The sequence below is a fragment of the Sander lucioperca genome, chromosome 6 (genome assembly GCF_008315115.2).
Source record: "Sander lucioperca isolate FBNREF2018 chromosome 6, SLUC_FBN_1.2, whole genome shotgun sequence".
Classification (NCBI taxonomy): domain Eukaryota; kingdom Metazoa; phylum Chordata; class Actinopteri; order Perciformes; family Percidae; genus Sander; species Sander lucioperca.
In genome coordinates, this window is record NC_050178.1 from 40,234,536 (window position 1) to 40,245,533 (window position 10,998).

Consider the following 10,998-nt stretch of genomic DNA (forward strand, 5'->3'; position numbering starts at 1 on the left):
AAGAATGATAACTGTAATTTCTAAGGTGCAACCAAGCTAATGGGAGAGTTAGAGAGATGTCAATCAAGCGTAGCCTGAGAAGAGGTCTAATCACATGTCAATCAAAATGACCTGTGTGGGTGTGCTAGGCCTTTAAATTGGGTTGTTTTAGATTCGTTATGAAGCAGTAATGATGCAATACCAAAGCTGATTATATAATGACTTAAAGATAAAAAGGTACAAATTACCTTTCATTAATTTTATTATATTAACAGTGCAGCAGCCACTCATTGCACCTTCTAACCATAAGTGAAGAAAATGTTCACACAATATTTTCTTCTTTGCACATTGTGTTATGTTATACTAACAATGTAAACAATTTAGTGCTTTTTTAACGTATATCTACAACATAATATGTCGATTTTGTACATCACTCTTTGCTAACATACAGTGTGCTGTTCACGATGTCTCCTCTACCAAGCTTCATGGTTAGCACTAATACAGCGGCTCAGTTCAGAGCCTAATTGAAAGGCAAACCTTTGTGACATGCAGGCGGGACTTGAATTCAGTATGTGAAATAAAAACCTGCAATTTTAGCTGATTTTGTAACTCATTCCATGAAGTTGGAGCACTGTAACAAAAAGCAGTTTTTCCAAACTCTGTTTTAGTTTCTGGAACATCATACATTATGTATCTACTTGATCTCAGATTATGTTCAGATTTACTAGATGTTAAGAGTGTAATTAAATATGAAAGAGTATGTCCAGTTATTGATTTGTACACAAAGGTCAACCAATGTTTGAGCCTTCTTTTGTTGAGTGAGGGCCAACCTACCATTTCATATAATACACAGTGATGGGTAGAGTACTTAGCATGGGTTATAAATCTCAGTGCTGAATGATGCACAGAATCCAAAGATTTCAACAGTGACGTTGTGGAATGTCTGTAAAACACATCTCCATAGTCTAAAATTGGCAAGAAGGTAGATTCAACCAACTTTTTCTTGACTTTCTGTTGTTATTTAGATACTGACTCCAAGAAATTCAAACTAAATTGAATTTGTAGAAAGAAATAGTGGAGATATCTGAACTTCCATTAAAATTTCCATAAAAATAGTCTATATTTACCTTTTAGCAAAATGAGCAGTTTTTACAGTTTAAACCTTCGACTCCAAATATTTTTTAGGCTTAGTCATGGTCATTATGATTGATCTGAGGTGATGTCCCCTTTTCAATTTTAGCCTTTTCCACTTAGCTATTTTTTTTTTTTTAATTACTATTACAGTTTGGGCCACAAAAGCAATACATATATATTCCATCAATTTAATTTACAGCAATGCAGCTCATCTATATTATACTGAAGCTACTAGGATTTCAATTGAGCACATGATTTTTGCCTGTTCTTACATACTATAACTTTTCATTGTCAGATAATCAGTCAGCGTTCATACATGTGTGGGTTTTACCCAGAGAAAGTGAGCACAGCAGCAGGTTAAACGGGTCAGTGGAGCTTAGACAACCACCTTGACCTTCCATACTGTTCTGAGCTGCTGGTAATGGTTTACTCTCGATAAGAGTCTTAGGAAACGGCTGAAGAACTGCACTTTGAAAGCCTTAAAAGATCATGATGTAAAGCCTCACAGCTTACATGGATCAATTATGGCAGCAGGAGTTGGAGGTTATTAAGGAGGTGTATGTGGGATTTCAACCAACATAAGCATCACAGCAGATCAGTGTGTCAGCCTTTTTGAAAGAATATTTTTTTGTGTGCTATTGTGCTATCACATCAATTAACCTACAATTCGTGGCCATATTGTTAAACGTTATAAGTGGATTTGTCACAAATTAAAGCACACAAGACGACCACTGCCGTAAAATCAGAAGTCTCAACAATCGTTATTATACAGAAGTCATAACATCATATCCTAAACACAATTCTTGAACAGCTGTTTCCCGTCCACTTGTGGATACAGATCTGTGTCAACAAGTACAACAAAATGAAAATTCTTGGAAAAAATACATATTTCATGGTTGTCTTTCAACTACAATGCATACATTATAATTAAACGTAAGGGGAAGAAAAAAGTTTAAAAAGTTCTACAAACAATATTCCACAATTCCAGCATGGCTGAAACAATAACAAGTATGGATTCATCATTTTTTCTGCCAAATCCTGCAAAACTATAAGCTACTTACCTTTGTAGTGGTGGTGACTGATGTCATTGTGGAGGCTGCACATGCGGTCGTGGCATTGTGATTATGTAAGAAGAATCTCAGCAGTATACCACATAAAGTAAATGACAATGAGTGTTTATGATGAAAGAACAAACTCCCCTCCTAATGCTCTTTTAAGCCTAATGTTTTACTATTTTAATGCCTGAGGTTGTTTTTCCACCTCTAGAGAATGAGACAGAAAGACAAAGAATTAACTAACAATAAAAATAACAATAACTACAATAACAATAATATGAATGATTGTTAAGATCATTAAGAATAATACCACTAATGATACTTAAGCACACATATATTGATTAACCTATTTATGATACATTCATGGTTTATCTTGGTCTATTTTTCAACCTTATAACTAACCGCGTCACAGCAGAACATTTTAGTACATCTCCTTTGCACCTTCCTGTTTCAGTCCTATATTACAACCGTCTTTCAAAATAAAGCGGGCAATTTGGGAAATTCCTTGTACACCTTTTGTTTTCCTGTCTGATTTAGATATTTGGTACGGATTGGCCTTTAGATAGAGCTGCAGAAACCAGTATTTGCTGTTCACTGTGTTAGCAGCTGTAAAAATATTGTTTGTATCCAATAGAAACTGTAGAACCCTTCACAGCCTTAAAGACAGGCAATGCAGGGTTATGGTCCGCTGGCTCCATTTCCATAATAACAAGCAGATGTTAACAGAAAATTCTTAAAGGTTTATCTCAAACAATAGAATGTTTTTAAATGTTTGTTTTTAAATGTTTTTTATCTGTTTTTTTATACTTAAGTCTATGTATGTATTCTTACGTACGTCTGTAGGATTGGTGCTTTTTCCTGTTGCACTGCAAGTGGCTGGTGGAGAACAGTCTTTTCATTTTCTTTATGTATGTAAGTACACAAGGAACTATGACAAATAAATTAATCTTAGTCTTACAATGTCTGATTCTGATGTGGAAAGCTGGATGCCCTATGCTCTGCTTTGTGCTGAGATCCATGCTTAACATGAGGTAATCCTTTCTTGATCCTGATACGATAACAAAGGTGGAGATCATCAATCCTAATACTAACAGAAAGCAGATTATCTGAGGACTGATTGAATGTGATTAGCAGTCGTAATAGCGCTGGTGACTGGATTGGCTGATTCCAAAACAATGTTCTTCCATCCAGTTTACTTATGGGTGCAGACATGTCAATGTGATCTAGCATTAATGTGTGTTCCTCAGTGCACTATTTATCATTGCTTTTGAACTGAAATAGTGTCTAAAAAAGCGTAATGAGATTACAGGAGATGATTGATCCTGAAATCTTGCATTGGCTTCTGGCTTGGTTCCGTGGTGCATGTATGTTGCATTGCTTCCTGTGGTGCTCTAATCTCATAGACTTAAATTGGGGGTTCTATTTGTTGACTAAATGCAATCAATTAATAAATTCAATTATTTAATTACTTAATTATTCAATTATTCAATTATTCAATTATTCAATTATTCAATTGTTCCGTCAGACAGCCCTATAACTGAGTCCACTGCAATGGACTGCCATAGCCATAGTGCAGGAGACGCTGAACTGACCATCACACGAAAGGCAAATTTTGATTTTTCTTATTTTACATTCAAGGCAAAATGAAGCACGGCCGTGTTACGGAGCTTCCGGAGGATTTCTGGATCACCGTCCCTCTGGATAAGGACAACATTACATCTCTCAGCCCCTTCCTGGTCCCCCACGACCATTTAGGAAGCAAAGCGACCTGCTATGCAATGGCCGTCTCCATGTTTGTTATATTTACCCTGGGCACATTCATCAATGTGCTTACAATTGCGTGCACCCTCCAATACAAGAAGCTCCGGTCTCACCTCAACTACATCCTGGTGAACTTGGCAGTGGCAAACCTTCTTGTGTCTGGTGTGGGCTCTTTCACTGGCCTCTGCTCCTTTGCAAGCAGGTATTTTATCCTCAGAGCACAAGCATGCAAGGTTTTATGGTAACTTGGAGCGGTAAGACAAACTTTGTGACACAGATATATATACCTTACACTTTGGTCTTCCCTTAGCCCTTATGGTCTTCTGCTATGATCAGCTGCTCATTACGCTGAAAATGGTGAGGCATAAAAGAAAACAGATTTAAAGAAAGTTTTCGGGCTAATGATTGCGTAATGCTGCAAAAAGTTATGAACTATTTCTACAAAAATCTACTAAATTCAACTTAACTGTATCTCCTGTGTGATGAAACTATTTGGTGCATGGACCACTGAACATGCTGAACCCAGAAGTCATGAGAATCATCTCACTTCTCTCACTCAACAGGCAGCGAAGGCCCAAGCTGAATCTGCATCCACCCAGCAGGCAGAGAAGGAGGTGACCAGGATGGTGGTCGTCATGGTGTTTGGCTTCTTGGTGTGCTGACTGCCTTACACCACCTTTGCTCTTTGGGTTGTCGACAACCGCAGGCAGACTTTTGACCTGAGATTTGCTACTATACCGGCCATCTTCGCCAAGTCCCCTGCAGTCTACAACCCAGTTATCTATATTCTCCTCAATAAACAGGTCTGTTGGAAAACCTTTCAGATTGAAAACACATTACAGTTATGGTTTTTAAGTTGTGTTTTTAAATGTGTTTTTCCTTTGATGTATTTCAGTTCTGTTCATGCATGATGAAGATGCTGGGGATGGGTGGAGGTGAGGATGATGAGTCGTCGGCAACATCATCAGTGACTGAAGTCTCCAAAGTTGGGCCTGCTTAGACTGAACTGAAACATGAATAAAAAAATACAAGCAGATAAATGGTGTCTGTATGTTGTTGATACTGTAAACAACACAGTCACTGGTTTGGACTGTATACAGTTTCCTTATTTGGGATAAACTTCATCATTCACTGAGAAATTCAAACGTTTTTTTTTTGTTATTGTTAATGATGTCAAACTGCCACAAAATCCATGTCTTCTTTTTCTTTTTTCCAAATACTGCTTCACATGCGACTGATCATTTGTGTTAATATTGCTGGTTTATTATGTTGCTTTGAATTTCCCTACACAAACATTTTTATCTGTTCATTTCCAATAAATCCTCCGACCTCTGTAATATATAACTATATAACTGCCTCCTCTGACAAAATTATGTATAATGTCCTTCTCCGCAGTGGGTTGTTGAATTGAAAGAGTTACTATACAGTGAGCCCCTTCTGAAATATACGCTGTGTCTTACGTCTTACGCATCCTTTAAGCTCAGGAAAGGATTAAAAAGGGCTACAGCGCAAAAGATTATCAGAATTAATGTTACTAGAAACTAGATTAGCTGGCAAAGACCTGCTGTGCTCTTCCTTAAAAGAGTGGGATTAACCTGTTTAATCTGTTTATGTTAAGAACAAGCGTTAATGCGGATACACAGGTGCACTGTGTATTCACATTTATATGCTTGTGTGTGTGTGTGTGTGTGTGTGTGTGTGTTCCTTGATTAAGATATCTGTAGATGTTTTTTTACAAAGGACAAAATCATGAAATTGTTATTCTGAGCCCAGTACTGGGTTGTTCTTAACAGCAGGATGTGTGTAATTTCAACATGCATATTCATAATTTAGATAATTGTCTTACATACCAAAAACAACAACAACAACCTCTTACAAGGATCTATTGCTTAAGCAGCAGTTACATAAGCATCAACACATGCTTTCATGTGTGGCAGGCATTGTCTGTAACCTCTTTGGCAACAAAGCCAGAAGGTGAAACCACTAAATGACTTACACCAATTAATGTCAACTCCAAGTTAGTCAAATCAGTCAATTATAGAATCAATTGACCTTTTAATAGGGATGAGTGGCATCTTGAGACCCTTTATAAAAGTCAGTCTTCCACAAAGGATTAACAAGAGAGGTTAAGGACGCAGACAACACAGCAATCATGTCTGCCTCTTAAAATTTGTATTCTTTATTCTTATTTTATGATATAGACAGAGCAACAGTATAAGCAAGGAGGTATAACGATTGTGATTAACAGTCATATAAAAAGGGCTAAATGAGAGCAAATCGTGGCATGGAGCTGCCAGAGGACTTCTGGATACCTGTCCCCCTGGACACCAACAACATCACGTCACTCAGTCCTTTCCTGGTTCCTCAGGACCACTTGGGGAACTCCGCCACCTTCTACGCCATGGCAGGATTCATGTTTTTTATATTCGTGGTTGGCACTGGCATTAACATCCTCACCATTGGATGCACTATCCAATACAAGAAGCTCCGGTCCCACCTTAACTACATCCTGGTGAACTTGGCCGTGGCAAACCTTCTTGTGTCCGTTGTGGGCTCCTTCACTGCCTGCTGCTCATTTGCATTCCGATACTTTATCTTTGGAGCACTAGCATGCAAGATTGAAGGTTTTATGGTAACACTTGGCGGTAAGATTTAATCTAAAATTTTGATTTGCTTTCTATTACTGGACTTATCTATAGTGATTTAAAAAAGGTTTTAAATTGTCTGTCTCTGTCATTTCAGGTATGGTAAGCCTGTGGTCTCTTGCTGTGGTAGCTTTTGAAAGATGGCTGGTCATCTGCAAGCCACTTGGAAACTTTATTTTCAAGCCTGACCATGCTGTCGCTTGCTGTGTATTTACCTGGGTGTTTGCACTGATTGCCTCACTTCCTCCACTGTTCGGATGGAGCAGGTAAGCAAAAGAAACTAACTGAAACTCATCTCAAAACTGAAAAGCTGGGACATACATCAACGCTCTTGTGATTATCCCTCCAGGTACATCCCAGAAGGCCTGCAGTGCTCCTGTGGTCCAGACTGGTACACCACAAACAATAAATACAACAATGAATCCTACGTGATCTTTCTCTTCGGCTTCTGCTTTGCTGTTCCATTCACCACCATTATCTTCTGCTATGGTCAGCTGCTCATTGTGATGAAAATGGTGAGGCAAGCAAATCACAAAAAATCACCCTAAATTAAACAACATACATCTCAAATGTAGTTATTATGGTTTGGCACATCTTCTTATGTCTTATCAAAGCCAAAAGTTATCATCCGAATTACCTATTTTATGAATGTGTATATCTGAGTCAATACATGTCTATGTACAATCCTTGTGATGCTGTACCATCAACAAAGACGTGGTGCTGATAGGCATGGTTCAGGAAACACTTGTACACTTGCAGTCACTGCAATTGCCGGTGATACTACTGGCTTAGGGACCGTTCGGTATTTATGGAATGGACCACCAGAGGAAAATAGTTGAGGGTCATGTCTTTTTATTTTTTGCTGAGGGGAGGGTCATCCAACATTTTTTAGTCTGGGCGGGGGGGTCACCCAACTTTTTTATTCATGAAAAGAGCAAAATTTCAAATTGGCTTGTTTGTTGCATATTTATCCATGTAGCTCTCAGTCTCGGCCCCCTAGCAGATGGTCTGACCGCATACTGGAGTTTGCTGGGGGGGGCAGGAGGAGCACTGCCCCCCCCCTTGTGGCTCAAACAGGTAATTGCATCGTTTCAAAAAATGAGTGGAATAATTACATCTGGCATGACCAGATATTTTATAAATATCTTAAATAACACAAAACAACTAAATGGTGATAGGTAATACATCTGATTTCATATACTGCTTCAGTAAAAAAATATTACCTGGCTGACGATGGGAGCAGCAGGACGTAAAAAACGAAAGTTACTGTTGACTAGTCTGGACATCTTGCCGTGCCAACCTTGCAATAAAGGTTTCCTAAATGCCATGTATATAAATGTGATGTCAGCTTACTAATTGATTGCGGGTTTTGTGTAGATTTGGACTTTTATACGTTTATTCTACTTTATTTAAACGGCGAAGTGGAGAGGCCTCGTTCACCTGTTTGGAGCTGGCTGGTGAATGTGACGCTCGTATCGGCCTTGCTGGATACACCGTGTCATTTACCTTTTTGTGGATCTACTGATCGCTGTGGATTACTTTTTCCCCGTGTCATTGGATTACGGCAAAATACGGATCTTTTTTCAACGTGTCTTAACGTTTTATGGTGTGACTGCGCTTCATTTCTGCGTTTGGAGAGGCATCTCAACAGACTGTAGGTCCAACACTGATTGTTCACTGTTACATTTTAGTTGAATTTAAGCGTCGGGGCATTCTGCCACCGTCTGTCTATTGCGTTCCAAGACAGCCGTGCCGAGATTGGATTTTATAAGGGCGAATAGTTAAATTGTTACAATGTAACTTAAAATCTATTTTAAAAATAAACATATGTGTTTTGGAATATAATGTTCAGCTTCTGCAGCTTTACCTATGTGCTAAATATATGACTGAGGAAGCCTAGTGACAAGTCCATAGCAACCAGTGTTGAAGTTTCCCAGTGTCCTTTGCTGAATGGTCTCAATGTTTTATTGTTTTATTTCATATGAATACTAGTTTACTAGAGGAGGAACTTAGTATTTGAAGTAATGCAGTAATGCATGAAGTGTCCATTTAGTTTCCATGCTTTTTGTGTTTCCACAACAATGATAGTAAGTAAATCTACTGAAATGGCCACCACACCATAACAGAGGAGTGGGATGTGTAAGATGAGAATGCAGAGGTTAACTCCTGTACATCATGGCTGTAAAAATCAATTGATATCTGTACTTCTTTGATAAGGGCAAACTTACACGCAAGGGGCGGGTCATGCCTCTTTTTCAAATCATTTTGGGGAGTTGTAGCAAAATTATTACTGACGAGGGGAGGGGTCAAGTCTTTTTAGGTTAGAGGCCACAAAACTCCTCCGGTGGCCACTTAATTAAATAATGAACAGTCCCTTAGTAAAAACTAACAAGTCTTTGACCCGAGTGATGCCAGGCAGGATTCTATTTCATTGTAAAGTTACGCACAAGAACCACCCGCCCACTAGTAGGTGTGTTCCCACATGTGTATGGCAAACCGTTTTTACATTTAATCAAACCACACTTCTATCTGTTACTACATTATAGATATCCATAGTAGCATTTCTCCTAGTCAAAATTATATTCTCACTAGTCAGAATGGTAATTAAATATATCCCCAATAACATTCTTACTAAAAAAATGTTTTTTTATATGTCTACAACTTTGATTTTCCTAGTCAAAACTAAATTTAAGATATCTTTAAAATCCTTAAAAAGTATGAGAGGCCGATTTAACATTTAATTCACTAGATACGTATTGCAGATATTTGTAATTCAATTCTTCCTAAAAAAAACTGTTCAGATATCCACAATGTCATTATTCCTATCCAAAATCAATATTCTAGATATCTGCAATATAATTCTTACTAGAAAGAACTCAAATTTCAGATATCTACAATCCAATTGTTACTAGTCATAATTTTAATTTGAGATATTCAAAATGAAAACAAATGAATTCTATAGCAGATATCTAGGATGTTCATTCTGAATAGGAAGAATGATGGATATCTGAAATTGAAAGCCCAATATACATGACAAAGTGACATAATTTTTCCTATAGGAAGAATAACGTGTGGATTTCTGAAACAACAATTGTGTATAGGAAGAATATCATTATGGATATCTGAAATGTTCTTTTTGACTAGGAATAAATTAATTATGTTAATTATTATTAGTCCACCCAGTACTTTTTACCTGTTGAAATACCTTTTTAAAAGGGCAATACATCCAGTTACACAGTTTTCTAAGTTGTGGACGTAAATACCAGTAAACATGCTTTTTGGCAGACAATGACTTTTTGGCACGACACCGGCGCCAGTGTTTGACCCAACTCACCTCTCTTCCTCAACAGGCAGCAAAGGCCCAAGCAGAGTCTGTCTCCACCCAGAAAGCAGAGAAGGAGGTGACCAAGATGGTGGTCCTCATGGTGATTGGCTTCCTGGTGTGCTGGTTGCCTTATGCCTCCTTTGCTCTTTGGGTTGTGAATAACCGTGGGCAACCATTCGATCTTAGACTGGCGACCATACCTTCCTGCTTCTCAAAGGCCTCTGCAGTCTACAACCCTGTTATCTATATTTTCTTCAATAAACAGGTCTGTTAAATTTTGTGATGGACAAAATATTCAAAAAGCGATGGACTTTTTGCCTTGTTGCAAAAAAGTACGTGGGCTGTAAAACGTGCTAAAATAATCTCTGCGTATGTCTATATGTCAGTCTGAGGTGCATGAGTGCAATGTTAACATTACATAATCATTATGTCATTATGTCCTCTTAGTTTTTAACAGACCATACAGTAACTTACAAAACTACGTGCTAGCAAAAGTTTTGAGACAATGCTGTATTGTGTTGATTGGAGTACCTCACTACTGCAACATTTTTATATATTAAAAAAAAAAAATGTTATTAAATTATTTAATTATCCACTTCGCTATGCCACTATCTGTAGAAATATTCCGATAGCAAAAGTTTTTGATAAAATTAGACAATCCCACTGAAATCTGGTGCAGTTTGCAGTATCTGCCACAGTGCCTTTTTTGATACAGCCACTAGGGGTCTCTAAAGTAACATTAAAATGCAACACATAGTGCCTTTAATGGCACATTTTGCTTTTCTCTCAGTTATCTTCATACATGATGATAAAAACAGACACCAGATGTACATTTTAACTACTTTGATGATTTATTTTGTCCCTTGCAGTTCCGTTCATGCATAATGACAATGCTGGGGATGGGTGGAGGTGGGGAGGAATCCTCAACAACACAATCAGTGACTGAAGTCTCCAAAGTTGGGCCTGCTTAGACTGAACATCAAGACTTGCCACTAATGATTTGTGAATTGTAAATAAAAATAACGGCATGTTTTGTCATATGTAAAAATATACATAGTAATGTTGCTATTCAAGTAAGAAATCATAAATAATCTGCAAT

At 37.9% G+C, this 10,998-nt stretch overlaps 2 protein-coding genes across 2 annotated transcripts; both read left to right on the forward strand.

The window, feature by feature from the left end:
* Positions 1–3,725: 3,725 nt before the first annotated feature.
* On the forward strand, positions 3,726–4,792 carry LOC116065405 (blue-sensitive opsin-like). The gene is made up of 2 exons (XM_036002520.1): positions 3,726–4,131; positions 4,493–4,792. The coding sequence occupies exons 1-2, from the start codon at positions 3,812–3,814 to the stop codon at positions 4,545–4,547; spliced, it is 375 nt and encodes a 124-aa protein (XP_035858413.1). The 5' UTR covers positions 3,726–3,811; the 3' UTR covers positions 4,548–4,792.
* A 1,226-nt stretch (positions 4,793–6,018) lies between these two features.
* LOC116036005 (blue-sensitive opsin-like) lies at positions 6,019–10,998 on the forward strand. The gene is made up of 5 exons (XM_031279415.2): positions 6,019–6,574; positions 6,672–6,840; positions 6,924–7,089; positions 9,925–10,164; positions 10,769–10,998. The coding sequence occupies exons 1-5, from the start codon at positions 6,196–6,198 to the stop codon at positions 10,868–10,870; spliced, it is 1,056 nt and encodes a 351-aa protein (XP_031135275.1). The 5' UTR covers positions 6,019–6,195; the 3' UTR covers positions 10,871–10,998.

Excerpts from the sequence above, each read along its gene's own strand:
- LOC116065405 (XM_036002520.1), top strand. The coding sequence starts at position 3,812 with ATGAAGCACGGCCGTGTTACGGAGCTTCCGGAGGATTTCTGGATCACC. Across the intron at positions 4,132-4,492 it reads CTCTGCTCCTTTGCAAGCAG|GCAGCGAAGGCCCAAGCTGA; the intron begins GTATTTTATCCT and ends CTCACTCAACAG.
- LOC116036005 (XM_031279415.2), top strand. The coding sequence starts at position 6,196 with ATGAGAGCAAATCGTGGCATGGAGCTGCCAGAGGACTTCTGGATACCT. Across the intron at positions 6,841-6,923 it reads CCACTGTTCGGATGGAGCAG|GTACATCCCAGAAGGCCTGC; the intron begins GTAAGCAAAAGA and ends TTATCCCTCCAG. Across the intron at positions 7,090-9,924 it reads TGCTCATTGTGATGAAAATG|GCAGCAAAGGCCCAAGCAGA; the intron begins GTGAGGCAAGCA and ends CTTCCTCAACAG.